This window comes from Neospora caninum, chromosome VIII (assembly GCF_000208865.1).
Source record: "Neospora caninum Liverpool complete genome, chromosome VIII".
NCBI classification, from domain to species: Eukaryota; Apicomplexa; class Conoidasida; order Eucoccidiorida; family Sarcocystidae; genus Neospora; species Neospora caninum.
The window spans coordinates 6255651-6276481 of NC_018395.1; the positions used below are offsets into that span (position 1 = coordinate 6255651).

Here is a 20831-nt window from a genome sequence, read left to right on the forward strand (position 1 = left end):
CTCTGCTGGCTCTCGTCTCGTAGATGCATGCAAAAACGGAGGCCGGCACCGTCGGTCCCGTTGTGCGACTTTCGAACCCGTCTCGCTCTTGTCGGCTCAAAGAACTGCTGAGTAAATTGAAGGGAAAAGTACGGAAATGAAGGGGAAAGAGGGTCACACACTCGAAAATAAAGAGACTTGAGATATATATGGCAAACGTTTCAGAGGAAATCAACTCTGCTTGGCGTAGCTTTCATGCAAGGAAAAGACGGGGGGGCTTGGCGGGCGCCCGAATAGGTGAGAGAAGTATCACGAAGCGTAAGGAGAGAGCTGGATAGACCTCATACAGCCAAGAACAAACATGAGACGACAGGGCAGGCGAAATACAGGGAAGTTTGCCTTTTTCCTCAGAGCCCGGGGCAACTTTTCCACAAACGCAGAAGCGGTGCCTACAGAGAGAGACACAATAGGTTTCTCTTGGGGCTGCGGATGTCCCTTCCTGCACCCTGCCCCGAATATAAGAACGGCGCACACTGTTGACAATCGGGCAAACGTACAACGGCAAGCAAACAGATTGCGATGGCTCAGAGGAGACTGTGCGAAGTGGTGTTCAACGTCTTTTAGGTAGCGACACACTCCCGGGCTTTTGAGTACCAATCTTGTATTGGAAGATCTGCTCTTGCCGGATCAACTGAACGTACGTCTGAAAGTTAGACGCTTTTTCCGGGGACCGAACTACAGCTTTTCGGTCGCACGAAACTCTGTTGTGGAACATTGGCGGCTTCACATCGACATGCCTGGCGGAACATTCGGCACCGATCGGGAATATGATCTTTTCCTGCAGAAAACCAGAAAGCATGTCTTTGAGAGGGACACATGAAAGTAAGATGGACGGATCTCCAACTAAGAGTCTAGCATCGCACACCTGGGTGAAGTCGATTTTCAAAAGCGGTATTTGAGGGTGTGCGTAAATGTAAAACTCTGCACCTTGAATTCTGGCAACACAATAGCAGAAAAGAAACATCACTGGCGCACGGGGAATCATCGAGTACTACTACGAACAATCAAACGTACCGGGGCCTCTCTTTTTTATTAGCCCAAGCACGGAAGTCGATGATCTGCTGGTACTCCTTTGAGTTCGGAGGCGACACAGAGACAAGGGGAACGAACTTCTGGGAGACCAACTCCAGCAACCCCTCTGCGACTCATGGATTAACGATGCGGTGCTGCTTTCCCCTCTTGCCTGCTTCTTCCCTCAGCGCAAAACCGTCAATTGTAACTGAGAACCGTAAACCGTAACTCTCGAACGGTTCTGCACAAGCGTAGGTCGTACACGCAACTCTATCCGCTCATATCGCTGCGTCAGGTGCTTCGAATCCGCATAGCGGTTCTATGTAGACACAGGTGTACTGTCCTTAATCAACAGGCTCGTGCTCGGTTTTCCGTCGGAGCGTAGAAAAACAGAATGCCTTGCATCTGGAATGTAGTGCTGCACGCCTCGAAATGGTGTACGATGTGCGCCTTTGCACAAAAGGTTGCTCGATATTGCACGGGTCGCAGCGCTCGGCTTTCCCGTCGAGAGCGCAGCAGAAACTGTTCTAACTCGGGCAATGCGCCCTAAACCGCTTAGAAGAACGCTACACGAGTCTGAAACTAGTCCGGGTCCAACAGGTAACCGCTGTCAATCCACCAGACTTAGAGGGACTCCCGGTGACGATAATCCCTGGATCCACAGAAAAACGGTCCCCAAAAAGATTGAACGTGTGACGGATATGTCTGAATGCTGGAAATGACAAGTCAGATCAGCCACGTGTTCGTGGGGTGCCGACCGCTCTCAGCCCAATACAGACACTACCAGGGTAGCCTAGCCGTCGTTTCATCTTTTTGTGCTGAACGCCGCCAGTGTCCAGTCGAGCTCGTCTTGCCCCCCTTGAAGACATTCATTTTTAGATATGTGACCATTTCCTTGGTGTTCCTATGATTTGCAACCTCCTTGGGGATCGCCCTTTTTCTCTTCAGCAAATAAAATGGTTTTTTCTTGTTTTGCATGGCCCATCGAAGGGGTATGGAAGGGGTGTTGCGGGATTGAATCCACCCCGGATTCACGGTCATACGCAGCTGGCGAGTTCGCAAACGTGCAAGTAGGTGACCGCACTGGAAAGCGCCCCAGCACCGCAACTCGACGCGTTTCTTACTGCTTCCCGGTTTACACTGAAGGATGGTTTTCGTTTCGTTCTTCAAGTCTCCGTACTTCTCTCTACACAATACCTCTGGGGTTATTTTACTTGGGTTCGACGACGGGGGCGGGGTGCCTTGTGGAGACGTACAGGCGGACAAAAAGAGCGTCAAATGCTTTGGGTGTTGTTCTTTCAGGCTGGTCATCAGGCGAGTGCACCGAAACCCGATAAAGCAGCAAAGAGCCACAGCGAACGTGGGAGGATGCGAAGACGCCGCCTCAGGACATCTGTGACGTACAGCCGCGAACAGGACTTTTTACGGCAGGCGGAGCTGGACCTGCTCGTGCTACCATGTTGGTTCTGCGCTAAGACCAGAAGAATCCTTGCCACTGATGAAGGTAGATCGAGAGGCAGCATTCCCACGGCTTCAAACAGGTTGATTTCTACGAAGCGGATCCGAGGCAGTTCGTTTACTTTCCTGCAGGCTCCGCCTCATTTAGGCGATATTCCACTCCCTCTCGATGTCGATGATGGACCGCTTAGTTTTCATGCCGCTACGCCAGCTCCTGGTTCCAACCGCAAAAAGGTGTTGAATGCAACGGATACCCGACTGGCAAAGCGCGTTGGGAGGTTCCTGCCATTGCCAAAGCTACCGGTTGAACACTCGGGGGAGGCGCCAGCCTCACAGGTATACACAGAGAAATTACTTCCTCACAGCGAGGAGCGTGAGCCGAGACAGCAGGCTTCTGAAGAACAGGGAAACAGTAGAAGGCCAAGTACAACGGTTTCCAGAACGCTTCCGGCCAGATGCTGTAAAGAGCGACTCGTGCCTGCTAGATAATCTGCGCTGGTGAAATAGTGAATGTGTCTTCCGTGAGGGCGCGCGGCTCACTGAGAGAGTGCCTGGACGGGGTTCCAGGGCGGACAGTCAGAGCGGTACGAGAGCTTCCGTTGTCGCGGGGGCGGGAGTGGCTAAACGTCATTCATTGTGCGGCTCCTGGATCATGTAGGGTCGTGCGCTGAAGCGTGGTCATGGTGGCTTGCTGACGACTGCGTGTGCAGGAACAACCCGCGTGCCCAGGGCTACAGTCCGTCGCGGAGGACACGGCTCGAACCGCCGAGACGCCTGTCAAAAAGGACTCTGTACTTCCACTAGGCGAGGACAGCAGTATCTTCCCTTTGTGCGACTCGTGTAACGGGGCCATGAAGGTGAAACTCGAGGTACGGACTGGTACAGAGAAGCGTGGAACGTTCCCTGCATCACCCCGCTAACCACCGCTGCCCCGCATAATTGGGGTCCGCGTAGGCGTTTTCTCTAGTGTGTCGTTCCGTGCTCATGTCTCTCAGTAGAGTAAAACAGTGCGCAAGCAACGTATCAGCTCTGCGTTGCCTTCCTGTGTCTACAGCTCCTTCGCGCGCCATCCATCGGACAAGTCCTTAAATGGTATCTTAAGGCCTCCAACAGTGTCGCCCACGGCCGAATTCGTGTATGCCGCTGCGCCAGCGGACAGCAATTCCATGATCAAGGCGAGCCTCTGAACTCCCCCACGCTGGTAGAGTGGCAGCGGAGTCTTCTACGGGAGCTGTCAGATTCGCAAGACGTCTCCCTAACTTCTGAGGGGACCGCACACTTCACGGACACGCTCGCAGAACCCAGTGCAGCTCAGGCTGATGGCCCTCGAATGCCGAGGGGAGTCTCCTCTCCGGAGCCCAGAAATGTGGCAGGGTGTCCGTGCTTGCTCGCGTGAACCTTCCGTGAAGCTTCCAGTCTGTGGTCACTTTGTCAGCGCGGAATCTTTCCAACACGTTGTGGAAGAGGCCATGAAGGAGAAGACCAACATGATATACAGCAGTGGTGCACAGTGGCGCGTCCAATGCCCTCTGTGTGGAAGCAAACAGCTGGTCGGAGCCTCTCTCTTGAGCAGACTTTACATGTGAATGCGAGTCGATGAGCGTGTGACAGACACGCGTGGAACAGCCGTGTACATTGACTAGATCGCGTGAATGTCTAGGCAAGAGGTGCATTCCATCTCTACTGTTTCAGACGTTGCAGTTGCTTCTTTGCGTTTCGTGGATGTGCCTTACCGCCAAGCAGCTACTGCTGCTGCTAAGAGATTTTTCACAAAACGCGTCAGTTTTACTTTTGCAGAAAAATCACCATGTACTGTCTCTGGATGGCCCGGGAGCCGAGTTCCGCGGACCTTGCCCCGTTTAGCTCTCTCTGATTCGTCTTGACTAGCACTGGTAACCTAGGTTCCTCCGCAGGCGTCCAAAATGGTCAACTATTAGCTGCCGCAGCTAGACGCTTTAGCGTTCTCGTGTTGCCCCTCTCAAATATGGAGCATGCCTGTCACCCGGGCCTGTTGACCGGCGGCATCTCCGCCCAAGGCGGCCGTTCACCAGCTGTGCACCATTCGATGGCGTCCCGGCGACGCTCCAACTAAGATTCCTTAGAGTGTCGCTATTCCAGCCGTTGCACTAGCTGTCGCTCTCTGAATCCAGCACAGGCGCCTGAGCTGCAGGGTCCTGTTGAAACTGTTGCGAACCGGCGGTGTCGTCTGGGTGAAAGAGAAACATAAATACCGGCAGGGCAGCTGCTGGCAAACGCGCGGCGAGCTGTGAGGCAGACATGCAGAGAAAGATGAGGCACGAAGCCAATCAGTCAATATGGGTCGCGAGGAAAAAAAGAGCTCACACACGATGACAGTTCCCGCGAACCACTTGAACGCTTCATTGCAACCGAGGCAACCTATACACTGAACCACGCATCCTCTCAACCTAGTGAAAGCTCCAAAAGTCTGTCCTTCGAATTTCCAGTTCACAGCTGCGTGGAAGACACGAGTCTCGAATTCGTGCCCGTTGAGGTCTCATCCCCGGGGTTGACATGCATGCAGCGTTCCGTCTGTCTCTTTACTGAGCCTGTGTCGCCGCGCTTTCGGCGGATCGAAAGGTCTCCGTGTAGAGTCCCCACAAAGCAATGCGGCCCCCGACACCCCCTCCGGAGGCGAGCACGCCGCTGCGGGGACACCAGGCTATGACGCTCGCTGTGCCTGCCGTGTCGCCCTGGCTCGCCGACCCCCTCGAGGCCTCCAAGGTCCCCAGACACCGCGCGCTTTTTGCCTCGAAGAGACGCACGCCCCCGTCACTCGCGCCGACCGCGACAACGGCGCCGTCGGGCCGGAAGGCCGCAGAAAGCAGTAGCCGCGAGCGCGCCAAGTCGCCTTCAGGGTGCGGGAGACTGGGCGCAGAGAGCTTCGTGGAGGCGAGAGACACGGAGCCAAGGCCCGTTGGGTTCTTCTCGGGAAAGAGATGGAGAGTCGTTTGCAGGTGGAGGTCACCGGACTTGCGGATCTTTAGGACAGAGAGCTCGCCGTCAAAACAGCCTACCCAGCACTGGTTGCGGTGCACAGTCAGCGCAGAGGGAGGGGACGCGTCCCGAGAAGAAAGCGGCGCTGAAGAGAGAGGCGCGCGAGACTGGCGGAGATCCCAAAGCGCCACGCAGGGGCGCTCATACGCGGCGACAATGTGGGGCGACGCTAGCTTCGGGACGTGGGCTATCGCCTGGACCATCCCCCAAGGCAGGCTGGGGACGGAAGTTCGAGAGGCGAAGGGGGACCTTTTGAGGAGAAGCGCAGGCCGCGCAACGGCTGTTTGCTGGCGCGCGCGGAGATCGAAGATGCCAATCGCCTCAGCCTCAGCGACCGGACAGGCGAGGAGCGGGAGCCTGGGAGAAGCCGTCGAGGCGGCAGACTGGGGCCAAGGCGGCGGAGCGCGCGGCGGAGACGCGAGACAGGAGGAAAACGCCGCAGTCAGTGAGGACGTCTCGGAAGGCGACAAAGTGGAGGAGCTGGAAAGGGATTCCGCTCCGCAGTCTTCGCTCGGACATTCCGCTGGGCCCTCTCTCTGGCAGTCGCTCGTTGCCTTCTCTGCCTCTTCGGCCCCGCTGTGAGGATCGCCAAGGACCGCAAGACGACAAAACGAGAAGGATCCCGTCCGGAAGCTCTGCTCCTCTCGCAGCGCCTCCAAGTCCCACAGGGTCACAGCGGAAGACCGCTGGTGAGCCAGCAGTTTGTCCACGCCTGTCACTCCGCCTCCCACACCTGTGTCCTCGCCATCGCATCGCTTTGTGGGTAGACGTGCACCAACAGGCGACTCCAACGTGCGGCCGCCGAGAGCCTCAAGAAGCAAGACGGGGGACGGAGACCAGGAGGAAGACGACAAGGCAGAAGAGAGAGACGCGCGCCTGGCTGCCGGGTCCGTGGGACTTCCGCTGGCCTTGTCCGAAGGAGGAAGAACGAGACACGGCCGTCTGGTGTCGAGGTCCAAAACAGACACTCTCCCCTCGGTGTCGCCTACAGCCAGGCGCGAAGGCGCCAGGAAGGCAGCCGCCCCCACGGCAGCCCCCTGGGATGCCTCGGGACTGCAGCCCCGCAAAGTGAGAAGCGGCGCAACTCTCATATCGGCGACACAGAGAAAGACAGCGATTCTCACACAGGAAGACAAAGACAGAGAGGGGGAACGCCCGACACGAACAAGGCCGGGATGAAGGCGAAAGCCACCCGCAACGACTGGGGGTGATGGCAAAAAGGAAAAGGCGACAGCGACGCAACAGCAAGAGCTTCGGAGAGAAGGAAAGAACCGAAACGCCACGGGAGGGATGGAGGGAGCAGAGGCGAGAACGAAACAAGCGCAAACAGACACCGACTTGAAATTACGTTTTCTCGCTTGCTAATTTGCGCCTACGAAGGTGCTCCTTTTCCGACATCAAGGGTAACAAAAAAAGGGTAGCCCGACGCATCGACTCACGTGTGCAATTTCACAGACATTCGCGGAAGCACACGCAAGCAGCGCCTTCGCCGCGTGGCCCATGCATCCACAGCAGCACTCGAATTTTACCAAAGTCCCTCTCGGCTGTTTGTTCATTCGCGCTCGGCTGTATTCCCTGCCTCCTGGCCGTCTCCATACACAGGGTGAAGCCCCACAGCGTCTTCTACGGCAGCGTAGAAACCACTCAAATCTGCAGGAGGGAGAGGGACGAGCCGCAGCGGCTTTGACCAGTCCGAGGGTTCGTCTTCCCCGGCGAGTGCTTCCCGTCCTCTGTCCTGACTCTCCCCTCTGCTGACGGAGACACCTGCCTCCGCGTGTTTTTTTTTCTCCTCTCGTCCGTGCTGTTTTTGCCCGCCTCCTGCGCTGTGTCCCTGTCTGCTTCGAGGCCACAGGAAACTTAAAAAACTTCTGAAGCTCCAGCGGGGCTCGTCGTCTGCGCTCCCCGCCCCGCTTCGCTCGCCTCTCTGACGCGGATGTGTGCTTTCTGCCGTGGACGATGAACTGGAAGCGAGAGGGTCAGCCCGCGACGGGGACTCAGCCGACCACACAGCCAGACAGATGTCCTTGACTCGCGTGTGCAATTCATGATTTTGGCCAGCCGCCGCTTCCTCTGCCTGTCTGTCTGTCTCTTTGCCGCGCACAGGCAGGGGAGATCCGTGTGCCGATCTCGGAAGTTTCGCCTGGCCGCGGGGCAGAGAGGAGACCAGGAGACAGTGGGCCCTTCTCTCGAGCTCGCGACCGAGCTCCAGTTGGTGGTTATTCATGAGAGAAGCGTTGACGACGGCGACGAGCCGCTTGCGGAGCCGGAGTGCTTGGAACACTGTCCCTGCTCCGCAGTGCGAAATGACAAGAGACGCAGCGGCCAGTTCAGCCTCCAGCGAAGGCAAAAAGCGGAAGAAGGAGATCAGCAGAGAGCGCGAGGAGGCTTCGGAGGCCGAGCGAGGAGGCAGATCCGAAGGGAGACGCGGAGAGGCAGGCGACTGGAGAGAGGTGCCCACCTCGGGTTGGACGGGGTGTACAGGGTGGGAGAGAAGGTCGGAAAACGAAACCCCGCAGCTTCCAGAGTTTTCGTCTCCACACCAGGTGGCCGCCGACACGGGCAACCTCGAGCAAGAGCAACGAGGTGCGTCGGCCTCTGCTTCCCGACGCCGTTTCGTGTGCTCTCCCTCCGCCCTCGCTTCTCCGTCGCCTTCCTCGTCGTTTTGTCTGTCGCCTTGTCCCTCTCTTGCTGCGCCTTCTTTTCTCGAGTTCGGATGTTTTATCTCACATGCAGTGTCGGCAGGAGACGGCAGGGCGGACGGATCGGACGGCGTCGGCCGCGCGCCACAAGATGAGCAAGGAATCAGGGCAGGAGACGGAGAGGCAGACGCGCGAGGGACGGAAAGCGGAGGACGCGCAGGGAGTGTCCCTCTGCCGATTTGGAGAACAAGATGCTGGCATCCGAGCGAGAGAAGGAGCAGAAGAAAGGAAGGCTCGAGAACTGCGGCGATGAGCTCGTCAAAGGAAGTCGTCCCCACGGTCACGAAGACGCGCTCTGGGACAAACTTTCGGGGCGACAGCGAGAGACAGGCAGCGGAAGCGCCTGACCGAGTTTGCGGGGAAGATGAAGGAAGACTCGGGGGAGTGGAAGACGTCGGTGCCGCAGCCTCAGCCAGGTTCGGGAAAGGCGCCTTCATGCTGCTCCGTCTTTTCCCCGACTTGCCTGACTGCCCTCGCAGAACAGCACGGCGCGTTTTGAGCGATGCAGACTTTTTAGCAGTGGATGCCGAATGTCGCGGAACTTTGAACCTATGTTGCTCGGCAAAAGAAAGAGAATGCAACGTGTACAGGTGCTGCCGGCGTTCTTACGGGACAGGGCGCGAACACGAGACGCAACGGAAGGCAACCCCACGGGGAGAGAGAGCTCCGAGTGATCGTGCGGTTTGCTCTCTTCAGGCAACGGGAGCGACAAGATAGGAAACACAGAGGCGATCGGTAGACGAAAGGGAACGGAAAATGGAGACTGCGAAGAGGAGACGAGGGCGATTCCGAGGGACGACGACCGCGCGAAAGGAAGAATGCATCGGCAGCAGTAAGCCGCGAAAGAGCGAGATCGGCAGGCAAAATTGATCACAACTCTCTGCTCTGAGGGCCCAGTCCGGGAAACGGTGAGCGGAGGCGAAGGTCTCCAGACTCTTGAGAGTCGGCAGGGAATTGTGACACACGTTCCTCAAATGAGATTGAAAGTGACTGCCTTGGATGCCAATCTCGATTTTTCTCTGGTTTCAAGGAAAAGCGTCGTCCACCCCGTCTATGGCGGACGATGTGCCCGTTCGCCTTTTCGAGGCCTGCGAAACTTTCGCCGGGTTGGCTCTGCCGGCTCTCCGTTCGTTTCGGAATTCGCGAAACAGGAAAAAGGCGGGTCCCGAGCGGAGGAACTCCGCCTTGGTTTGCTGGAAGAAGAAGTGCGGCAGAAGAAGAACGCAAGACAACGCCCGTGGTTCTCGCGGGTCACGCTGGTGGACGAACGCCGCAAGGCACATGCAGCGCGGCTCAAGAGAGAAAAGGAGAAAACGAGGGGGGGACACGCGATTTAGAAACAGCGGTGGCTGTCCTTCTGTTTTCGCTGTCTATTTTTTGCTCTCCCAGACTGGGCTTACCGCTGTCGCAAGACAGAAAAGAAAACGCGAGGAAAGACTCGGTCGAAACCTTTTAAAGGGGCGGAGGCACTGCAGAGAGTGGCTCTAGCCCGACACTCCCACCACTGGGCTGTCTCCAATTCTCTTCGCTTCATGCTCGGTCGTTCTCTTCCCGGCCTTCTTCGTTTCTCCCCATTGAGGACATCTCGACACTCTTGAAGGATGTGCGTCCCCTGCATCTTCCTCACTTCTTCCCCCTTCTTTTCAGCTGTATGTACAGCTGACACCCGTGCTCTGTTCGCCGTTCCGGTTCCTCGTTTCCCTGCCGCTGCCTCCCGCTCCCATACGCAGGTCGGCGGAGTTCCGTCGCCCGCGGCCACTCACGGAAGTGACCCGGACAAGGGGGCCGTCCCTTTGCTTTTTGAAAGCCCGCTTTTCTTTCGAAAAAAGGAAGACGAACTCTAAACGTCAGAGATGGTCGAGGTCCGAGCGACAGACACTCTGGCGCCAGGCTCCTTTTTGTCCCCCTGACTTTTTCGCGGTGCTTCTGCGGCATGCCTTCCGTCATCTTGTCTCGATACAGTTCGCCAGTTTCCTACCTTCTTCCCCTCGCCTGTCTTCATCGTGACGTCTCGATCGCCATAGGGGCCAGAAGGAGGCTATGTTCGGCGCCTTGCCAGGCCCTGTTCGCTGGTGATCCTTCCAGCACGATCCGCCTGTTTTGGATTTCCCTGTTCCCCAGGGGCTTTCTCGTGCTGCACAGCCACAGCTAGAACCAAACCCCTCACGCAGTCTGTGTGAGAGTTGCGCAGGAACTTCTCGAACGCGCGTTGTGTGCACTTGGCCTTCGTCTCCACATCGCTCGCTGGCCGAAGGCGCTTTCTCTGTCAAGACAAGCAACGAGACGAACTGTCCTCGCCCGACGGGGCTCTTCCTACTTTCCCCTTCTTCCGCGGTTCCGATTTCTTCTTTCGCCGCCGTGGTTAGCCTTCGTCATCCTCTGGACGCCCTGCCCCCAGGAGGCGAACGGCCAGGCAGCGCGCGACAGCTCGAGAGGGAAAGTCGCCAAGACAGGAAGCGATCGGCAGAAACCGGGCCCTTCGTTCGCGAGAACGCCACCAGGAGCAAACCCGAGGGCGCCAAGCAGATCGGGATGATAGTCTCCTTTGAATGATGTAGAGTCTGTCGAGCCCAGCGAGGGTGAGGCAGTGAGACTGCTGGCCCGCGTGCATCTCCTAACGCTCCCTGGGTCCGCGCTCGGTCTGAGTCTCTCCCGTGGTGTAGGCATTTTGTTTTCCAGGTTTCCCGTACAGAGAGGTCGACCAATAGAGAGTGCCCCACTTCTTTCTCGCCAGAGTTCCTTCTGGAACCCGGCAAGGCGACACAGGGCAGCGTTTCTCCCTTCTCGCTCTGTGTGTCTGTCGGTGTCGCTCTTCCTCGCCATCATGTCCCTGCTGCCGCCGGATACAGATCTCGCGGACTACTCCCGCATCCGCGTTCTCCTCCTGCCGACCGACGGCACGCCGCCGGAAGTCTTTGCGCGAGAGGCCTCGGCCCTCATCGCGGCCTTCTCCTCTGTCTCGCTCTCTTCCCTTCCGCTGTCGCCCCACGACCCGTATCTCCAGCCCTTTGTCTCCGGCGTCGCCTCGGGTGCCTCCCAGTCGGCTTCGGCCCGCGGAAAAGACGGAAGAGGCCCCGCGGTGCCCGGCAGCCGCGGCGGCGCGTGTGGATCGCCATCGCAGCAACTCGCCGCCGCCGCCTCGTGCATCCACTGCACTTTCCAAACGCCGCAGTATGTCCTCAGCGAGTGGGCCGATCTGCACATGCATCGGCAGATCCTGGCAGCCATCGCGATCTCGGCCTCGCCCTTCCCCGCCTACGAGGCAGCGGCTGCGGCCGCAGCGAGCGCCGCGGAGACAGAAGATACAGAAGGCGGCGACGCGCAGCATGGAGACGCCGAGGCGGGAGAGGGTGAAGGCGCGGAGGGCGGCGAGCGGCAGGCTCGTTGCAGGAAGTCCGGAGCCGTCGGGGACACCGGCGCTGGGCGGAGTCCCAGGAAGCCGCAGGACGCGAAGAAAGAAGCGCGGTTGCGAGCTGCGAAGGCCGCCGCACATGCAGCCGTGGCGGCTGTGCGGCGAGAATACGACGTTTTCCGCAAAGTGCTCGAAGAGGACTACCCCTCAGTCCTGGTTCACCGCTTGTTTGTCGTGCCGCACGGAGACTCCGTGGCGTCTCAGCTCTCGTCGCCTGGTTGGACAGAGGGACAGGAAGGCGAGGAGGGTGGACTGGGTACCCAGACGCCGGGGGAGAACCTCGGCGAGAGCGGCGCTGCGTACGGATCTTCCTTTCCTTTCTCTTCGCCCTTTGTGTCCTCTGTGCCTCCGCAGCCGTGCGACGAACACATTGTCTACTTCCCTCCGCCCGTCTCGGGCTCGCACCCTGTTCTCTCCACTATCTCCTCTCCCTCGCTCTTCACAGCGGCGAAAGAGGACTTCTTCCTCTGTCTGCTGAAACAACTGGGCGCCCTCACTCTCCGGGCTCCCGACCGCTGTCCCCCGTTGCTGACCCCCCTCGACAGTCCCCTCCACCCGGAAGGCGGGTCGTGGAGCGCAGGAGGGCTTCTCTCTCTTTCGACAAGCTGCTCGGCCTCGGTGGCTTCATCTTCGCCGAGAGGCGTCAGCGGGGCTGGGGCGCCGCCCGCTTCAGCCTTTCAGACGGCTGGTGCCCAGCAGGCCGTGCAGCCCCTACCCCTTTCCGGGGCGTCTGCGCAGTTGCTTTCTCCCGCCGCCTCACCAAGAAGATCTCCGTTTCCTCTCGGCGCGTCGTCTGCCTCCGCCGCCCTCCTCCGCCTCTTGCCTGCGCGGCTCCAGAAGCAAGTGGGAGACGTCCTCCTTCTGGGCGGCGCCCCCGCGTCGGCCGCCGCGCTGTATGTACAGGCCGCGGAGGCATGTCGCGTCCAGGGCGACACTGTCTGGCAGGCAGCGGCTCTCGAGGGCCAGGCCGCAGCGCTTTACGCCTTCCTCCGGAGTGCGCTGTTTCAACTCGAGGCGTACGGCAAGACCCCACCGCAATCCGCCCACGGCGACCGAGATTCGGGACCGAGAGGCGCAGACGACGGGGCGCCGAACGCGCGGTCGCGCGGCCAGAACGGCTCGGCTCCCGCCCCGCCGGATGACGCATCGGGCACGGAGACCGTGACGGGCGGCAGTGCGAGCGTCCACGGCGGTGGAGGCGCCGGCGGCTCGTGGGGCGGGGCCTCGGGGGGTCAAGACTCCTCCGGGTCCGTGTCGTCCGGCGCCAAAACGTCGTGGTGGAACTTTGACGCGGGGACAGGACACAGCGATGGAGACGCCCACTCGCCCGCCTCAGAAGCTCTCATTTCGTTCCCACCTGCCATCGAGGCGATCCTCACACAGTGTATCAGCCGCCGGACTCATGCCGCGACGGCCTCGTCCGTAGGCGGGAGCCTGGGGACCGCCGGCGTCGGGCTGGTCGGCGCCGGCGGTCTCCCGTTCCCCTCCTTCCTGCCGGGGGGCGGAGGCGGCAGCAGCGCAGCGGTGAATTCCAGAGATGAGAAAGGCGTCTCCTCATCGGGAGCGCACTTCTATTTCTCAGCTGCTCAGAGCGGCGCGGCCTCAGCCGGCGCAGCGCCGCCCGGGGCTTCCGCCCTCGGAAACGCCGACCGGGGCGGCGGGAGTTCAGGAGCAAGCGGCGACAGCCACAGCGGGACCAGTGCGAGCGCCTGGTCGATCAAAACCGTGTACAGCGCGCGGAACCCGAGCGGCGGGGCGACGCCTGGTCCGGCGGGGCAGGACGGCGGCGCCGCAGGCCCGAACGGCCATCGCGACGCTGAGGGCTCGAGAGTGAAGTCGGAGGAGACGCGGGGCGCGCCGCCTGCGGACTGCGACGGTGGTCAGCACGTGAGCGAGGGAGCGCTCGCGGCTCGGAAGCCTCGCTGGGGCGGAGACGAGGACCGGCTTCTGGACGAGGCCGACGGGTTCTTCCCGCAGGGGCTCTTGGCCTCGCCACAGCTCGTCTCGGCGACTGCGGCTCTCATTCAGTCCGCCTACGAAGCGGCGTGCCTAAAGTTGCGAGACGCCGCCCAGCTGTACAACTGCCATCCGGGATGCGCGCTGTGGAACGCGTCGACGACCTTGCTCCTCTGTCGCCTGGTGGCCCGTTTCGGGACCAAGACCGAGACTCTGCAGCTGATCAGCAGCGCCGCGGAGAAAGCGAAGCGGCTCGAGGTCCAGGACTTTGTCACCTGCTTGGCGTCGCTCGCCGCGCTCTGCAGCTCGATTGGCGCCTTCCGCAAACTCGCCTTTCTTCTCCATCGGGTCTGCATGGCTCTTCTGGAAGCCAAGAAATGGAGTGCCGCCCACTACGCCGCTGCCCTCACCGCGCCCTGGTACCACCTTGCTCTGCTCGAGTTGCCGCCCACCGACCACGTGCACCCGCTCGCAGTGCCGAACGCCAAACCTGCGCTTCTCGCGGCGGTCTCGCTCCCGCCGACCGCGCCGCTCCTGTCGCTCAACTCCCAACTCGTGACTCTCCGGGGAGGAGGCCTGACGAGGCAGTCGACTGCCGTGTCCCTCGCCAACATTGTCGACGCGCTGCGGCGAGAGCGGCAGCGAGAGTGGAGACTGCGTGAGCTAGCAGACGGGGACACCGCTCTGCGAGAGGACGCCGACGGCAGAAGGCGCGATCCAGGGGCCGAGGCGCAGTTTTCTGGCGAAGCGGAGGCTGAACAGAGACAGCGAGCAAAGACCGAGGCCGACGGGAAAGCCTCCCGACCCGGGATCGTCGACTGGGATCTCCTGGCAGACGTCTCCCTGGCCTCTGCCATGGACTCGCCGATGTTTGCACACTCGGCTTCATCGCGATTCACTCTCCCCTCGTCTTCAGCCGGAAAGCCGTCGCTGCTGTCGTCTGCGGTCGCTGCGTTGGGCGTGCGGAGCAAAACTCCCTCTGGCCTTCCGGCGCCCGAACTCAGCTGGGCTGGCCGGCAGACCGCCAGCCCAGCTGAGTTCGGGCGCCGTGACCCCCGCCTCTCGGCGTTCGCGCTTTCCCCGGAAGACTTCAACTTTGCGATCACGCTGCTGCGCCTCCGACAGACGCTGCGTCAGCAGCACTTCACCCCGGGCTCCGTGAGTGGCTCCTCGCCGTGGTGCTATGCATCTCCGCCGCCGCTGCCCTCGCGCGCTGGCCCGCTCGATCGTCCCTTCTTCTACCCGCCTCGCCCTCCGTTCCCTGTCAGCTCGCCGGCGTCTCTCGACTTCCTCGGCCAGCACCAGCGCCGGGTGCGATTCACCGAAGGCGGGAGTAGCTTGGCCGGCGCTTCCCCCAGTCTCTCCTTCGCCGGCGGCGCCCTCTTCCTCCCCACTTCGCCCGTCTCCGCGGCGCTCGGCGACGGCGGCCTGCGGGTCTGGTGGCCAGCCGTCCAGTCGCGCGTTCTCCACATGCTAAAAATCACCACCGAGCACCTCGGAGAGCCGGGGAAAGTCGCCTGGTACGCATGCGCGGCCCTCAAGATTTTGTACCCCGTCCTCGACCAAAAAACCCAAGCCAGCACCATCATGCTGATTCAGGTACGTCTCCCGCGAACTAGTGACGTCCCGGGACCGGCAGCCAGGAACCAAAGAGGAGAGACAACGAGGCTTTTCTATATCTTCCTCGCTTGGCTTGCGACAGTGAACCCCCGTCGATGTTCCGTTTTTCACCTTTTCCCGCCGAGTCATGTCTCTTGATCGACGTATCGTCCGCTCGACGGTCCTGATCTCCTCCGCTGCGCTGCGTCCCATCGCTCTCGCGCCGTGTTGGCGGCAGATCTGTCTCCGTTTCCGCGTCGCTGTCACCATCCCTTTTCAGGCTGCCGCGGGCCGGCGAGCGACGCCTCTGGCCCTTCCACCCGCACTCACGATTGTGTCGAAGCGCGCCTCTCCGTCGCCCGCGAAGCTGCTGCTGGAGGCGCAGAGAAACGCGACTGCGCGCTCGGCTTCTCGCAAGCGCGCCGGCGGGGACGGGGCGGCCGGCGGGGTGGGGCCCTCGGCGGGGACAGCTGGGGCGGGTCGGGGCGCGGGCGCGTTGGGCTCCAGCGGCCGGAGCAGCCACGACGAGCAGTTGCATTTCCTCGGCGGCATGTGCAAGGGCGCCGCGCCGCCGCTGCCTCTATTGGCACGAATCCACCCCGTGGTGGATGCGTCTGTCTGCCTCAGCAAGGAATATTCCGAAACGGAAGAGGCCGTTTCCAAGGCCAGTTTCGCGTCGCCCGTTCCTCCGGAGAGCGAGCGAGGACGCACCGACGCCACACGCGCAGCTGGCCCACGCGCTCGGTCCGAAAGTCCCGCCGGTGGGGCGAAGCGAATGGCAAGCTCTGAGAGACAGGGGCAACAGGGCGACGCGGAGAAGAAAGAGAAAAAGACCGTGCTCATGTACAACCCCTTTTCGCAGAAGCAAGAAGGCGGCGCATGCACGCGAGGACAGGGAGGTGGGCGCGAGGAAGAACTGCCGGTCGCGGGGCAGTGGGTCAAGGGGGAACTGCGAACCGTGCAAGTCTCCGTGCGGAATCCCCTGGGCGTTGAGCTCGTGCTCGACAAGGCGAAAGTGATGACGTGCGGCGCGCATGCAGAAGTTTACCCCGTCACCGTTCTTGTGCCGCCGTCCGCCTCGCATCAGGTCACCTTCGAGGTAAGACTGCCGACACTGAGAGAAGGGTCAGACACACACAAACGCCGAGGACAAAAGCGAGCCACAGTCGCGAAGGGCGTGTTTCGTGTGTTTCCCTTTTCCGTCAGTCGGTTCGCGTTTCCCTCGCCGTTCGTGGCTGACTGTGCGTCGCCGCCTGGTGCCGCCCCTGTTTCCCGTCTCTTGCCTTTTTCGTGTGTCCTCATTTGCGGATCGCCTTCGCCGGCTTCGCTTCGTGCTCTGCGTCTCCACTCTATGCGGGCCTTCGGCTCCACGCCTGGCGCTTGTCACACATCTATCTAAATGATCTATATTTTTAAAACGTAATTCTTTGGACTGTACGTCTAACAATAAATCTATGTAAAGATAAAGTCAAGAGTCAAAATTATTTTTGAAATTTCCGTCCCTGTCTCCTCTCAGGTGACCGTGCTGCCGAAGGAAGAGGGCCGGCTCTTCTTCACCGGCCTCACGTACACATTGAACAAACTGCAGTGTACGCAGCTTCTTCTCCACCAGAGTCCACGACTCCTCGCACTCTTGGATTCAACCAAGGCAAAGGCACCGGAACCACCCGCGTGGAAACATCTCGAAAACAACAAAGACGGCCATGGCACGGCGAACAAAGTGGAGACACCCGTCGACGAGGAGGAAACGCTTTTGCAGGCTGCTGAAAAGGCCGTGGGACTACTCAAGTACGTTGAATCAGGGTGCATTGGGGATCTTGTGGACAGAGACAAGAGCTGTACACCACTCGCCCACATATCGTACGCGCCCTTCAAAACGTGCAACGTTTGAAAGGAAACCCGAATGTGTGTGATCCGGAGTGTGCCTCCAGTTGTCGTTTGATTGGGATCATCCCTTCATACTGACATATATATAAAAAAGTATTTGTATGTATGTATATACAACGTACATATAGGCAGATATACATGTATATTTGCGTAGGACACATGGAGGCCGTGTGTGGAGTCCTGCTGAAAACAGCTGGCTGCACGCGTGCGTCTTCTGCATGTTCAGAGGCAAAAATCGGTTCTTCGCTCTCACACGTTGTGTGTTGGCTAGGAGGCTGTCAGGTGCCCGTCAGACACCCGGTCGAGATCTGAACCGGTGCATTCCTCCTTTGGGTTCCCTCTCTTTTTTCGAGGCTTCTCATTCGTGTGCCTGTTGCTGTGCTGTGTTGTCCAGATTCAGCGCGGCGGCGAGCGTCCATGTGGTGGCCGAACTCCCGTTGTTGCGAGTGTCTGTTGAGGCGTACACAGCGCCTTCATCTCCTCAGTCTCGGTTGTTTTCTGCGCGCAAACGCGCCTTGACTTCCTACGGGTCTTCTGCTTTCCCGTCCGGGTCGCCGCAGGTTTTCGAGAACCCCACGAGTCGCACGTTCTTCACGCAAGGCCTCGGCGCCCTCCCGACCGCGGCAGATCCTCGTGGAGCCCCCGAGGGGACCGGTGAGGCGCCGTGTCTCCCCGGCTCTGGCGATACCTGGCCTTCGACCGCGCCGCTAGGTGCGACCGCGCTCGGCGGCGGCCTTAGGGCGAGCGGCGGGTCCTCTGGAGGCGTAGAGAACGGGGCCTGGGAGGCCGAAAGAGAGCCCCAGGACGCGGGTCGGCTCTTTGGATCCGAGCGACGGGCAGAGCGCGACGACGCGGTGTCCGATCTAGACAGCCGAGCGCGTTTCTTCCCCGATTCCTTGACGCTCATGAACTTCTCCAAGTCGCCGACGAAGTCGCTGTGGCGATCAGGCACGGGCGGCTTCGGCCGCCCTCGCAAGCTGGGCCTTCCGTGGACGAAGCGTTCCTCGTCGAGCAGCCTCGAGCACACGTGGAGTGGAGACACACAGGATGACAGACAGGATTACCATCGAAAACTCAGCCCTACAGTAAGCATCCTCGAACGCCTTGTGCACCTGTGAATACACACATATCGTCATGTATAGCAATCTATCTGTATTCCTGAGACATGTTCGTGAATCCGAGTAAGCGTGACGGCCATTTAAAATCGGGATTCGTTTTGGCGTGTGCCGAGCGCGCGAGCCAGGCGGGGTCAGTCGACGTAGGTTTGCACAGGTCAATCCGTAGGCGGTCGGAAATGAGGGTGCACAGAAACTGGCACGAATCGCCTGGAAGGCGTCTCACACCTGAGAACAAACCCGGTGATGTTAGCTGAGGGCCAGGCAAACGCGATGTCAGTGCACCCTGAGAAGTCACGCCACACTCCCCGTGCAAGAATGCAAGAACGGAACTCTTTCCCTGTGTTCTCGGGTCTCGGCTATCTCCTTGTCGGCCTTGTCTCCGTGGCGTGTCTCTCAGGCGGATGGCCCGCGGGGCCTGCGTTCTGTGCCAGAGAGCTCGGACGACGAGGACGTGGACTCGGAGCCGACGGTCGAGGGCGCCGACTCGGCCCCGCTCTTTTCTTCGAGCGACGAGGACGTGGAGCTGGCCAGGCTCCTCTTCCCGCGTCGGCGCAGCATGTGGAACGGCCCCGACGGGGCGCTGGGTGTCTCTGCTCGCCAGGAGGCGTTCTCGGAGTTCTCGCCGGGGTTCGGGGACGCGTGGGCCTTCTCGCGCCGTTTCGGTCGCGGGGAGACTGGGGGCTTCGAGGAGCGGTTTCTCAGCCGCCGCTCGCAAAGTGAGCTCTACCACGGGGCCCCGTCGCTCCAACTGGAGTCCGGCGGGTTTCGGGGCGCGAACAGGGCGGGGCGGCGGCGGGGCTTCATCGGGCCCAGTGGCGAGGCCTGTGCCTTCTCTCCAGAGGATAGAGAGTTTGGTTCGCGCTCCTGGACACTCGGGAAGCCCCGCGAAGGCCTCCAGGGAAACAGTCACTTTTACCAGGGTGGAGACGTTCGCGGATTCTCGGCGGGCGCGTCGACGCCGCTGTACACCGGCGACCCGCGACACTCGCCGGTGTGGGAAGGCCAACACCGGCTGCTCGCGCTGCACATGGAAAACGTGGGTCGGGCGCCTGTGCGCGACCTCCGCTTCGAGCTGCTGACGCCCGAGGGCGAGGCCCCCACGGCCGAGAAGGCGGCGGCGATGCGGAGACACTTCCAGGTGCTCTGGCACCCTGCATGCGAGCCCTCGGGGCTGGGACCGGCCGGGACAGTCATCTACTCCGAGGACGCAGTCGCGGAGGCTCTCGGCGCGGCGTGGCCGGGGGGCAGACGGGGCGAGGACGGAGAAGAGGGCGGACCGGGGCTAGGCGCGGGCGGCCAGAGTGAGTGCGCCAAGCGCACCCTCGAGAAGGAGACCGCGGCGCAGAGAAACGAAACAGAGAAAGAAGAGGGGGAAGGAGGCTGTGGACGCCGAGGCGGAACCGGAGAAGAAAGGGAGGTCGGAGGCGACGGACGTGACTTGATCGCTCCGGGCCAAAAGATCCGAATTTGTCTGAGATGCATTGCCAGCTCAGAGTACAGCTCCTGCATCATCCGGTAAGGCTCGAGGAAACACAAAAAGCCAGCATGTCGGGGACCATTCGACGCCAATCTGCAGTCCCCATCGAACGCTATGTTTTTCGCGCTCCACGGGAGGGCGGGCGTTCGCCACCCCCTTCCTGTCTGTGACCTAGTCATTTCTCTTTTGGATTTTTTGCTTTGCTTCTGTAGACACTGTTCGGACATCAAGCGGCGAGACCAGCAGCAAAGAATAGACAGCACAGCGGTGCATGGATATGAATATATATATATATATATATATATTTATATATATATATATATATAGATACATAGATAGATAGATCGAAAGATAGACAGATAGAAAGATAGATAGATATAGATAGATAGATAGATAGATAGATAGATAGATAGATAGATAGATAGAAAGATAGATAGATATAGATAGATAGATAGATATAGATAGATAGATAGATAGCTATAGATAGATAGATAGATAGATAGATAGATAGATAGATAGATAGATAGATAGATAGATAGATAGATAGCTATAGATAGATAGATAGATAGATAGATAGATAGATAGATAGATAGATAGAAAGATAGATAGATATAGATAGATAGATAGATAGATAGATAGATAGATAGATAGATAGAAAGATAGATAGATATAGATAGATAGATAGATAGATATAGATAGATAGATAGATAGCTATAGATAGATAGATAGATAGATAGATAGATAGATAGATAGATAGCTATAGATAGATAGATAGATAGATAGATAGATAGATAGATAGATAGATAGATAGATAGCTATAGATAGATAGATAGATAGATAGATAGATAGATAGATAGATAGATAGATAGATAGATAGATAGATAGATACTGAAAGAGGCAGATGTCTCTCTGCACCCATCAGTATGTAGATATATCAAATCGTGTTGCGGGTTTTTTCTGCCACGGGGTTCTACGCTGTCTAGTGTCTTTCGCGCGTTCCTTGTCTGTTCTTCCTTCCGCTCTGTGGTGCGCTGTCCATCCCGTTTCCTTGCGCATTTTGTTCTGCTGCGTCCGCTTTTTGGTGCTCGATCGGTGGCCGGATGCTGGATCCCTGTCTCCACATACGCCTGACAGGCTGCCTTCTCCGTGTCGCCTGTCCG

At 59.4% G+C, this 20831-nt stretch overlaps 3 protein-coding genes across 3 annotated transcripts in view; 1 reads left to right on the forward strand and 2 right to left on the reverse strand.

The window, feature by feature from the left end:
* Window positions 1–5066: 5066 nt before the first annotated feature.
* On the reverse strand, window positions 5067–6614 carry NCLIV_037850 (conserved hypothetical protein; the record flags this gene model as incomplete). Its single annotated transcript, XM_003883986.1, has 1 exon — window positions 5067–6614. One exon carries the CDS (start codon window positions 6612–6614, stop codon window positions 5067–5069), a length of 1548 nt encoding a protein of 515 aa, XP_003884035.1.
* A 461-nt stretch (window positions 6615–7075) lies between these two features.
* On the reverse strand, window positions 7076–8659 carry NCLIV_0378 (glycosyltransferase family 28 C-terminal domain-containing protein; the record flags this gene model as incomplete). The annotated part of the gene is made up of 1 exon (XM_003883987.1): window positions 7076–8659. One exon carries the CDS (start codon window positions 8657–8659, stop codon window positions 7076–7078), a length of 1584 nt encoding a protein of 527 aa, XP_003884036.1.
* Window positions 8660–11046: 2387 nt separating this feature from the next.
* The window catches only part of NCLIV_037870 (conserved hypothetical protein), a gene marked incomplete at both ends in the record, with an annotated part of 14261 nt that continues 4476 nt past the window's right edge, over window positions 11047–20831 (forward strand). The window contains 5 exons of the mRNA XM_003883988.1: window positions 11047–15189; window positions 15470–16288; window positions 16706–16977; window positions 17471–18161; window positions 18592–19709. Coding sequence (XP_003884037.1) covers window positions 11047–15189; window positions 15470–16288; window positions 16706–16977; window positions 17471–18161; window positions 18592–19709 — 7043 coding nt within the window. The remainder of the gene's footprint in view (window positions 15190–15469; window positions 16289–16705; window positions 16978–17470; window positions 18162–18591; window positions 19710–20831) is intronic.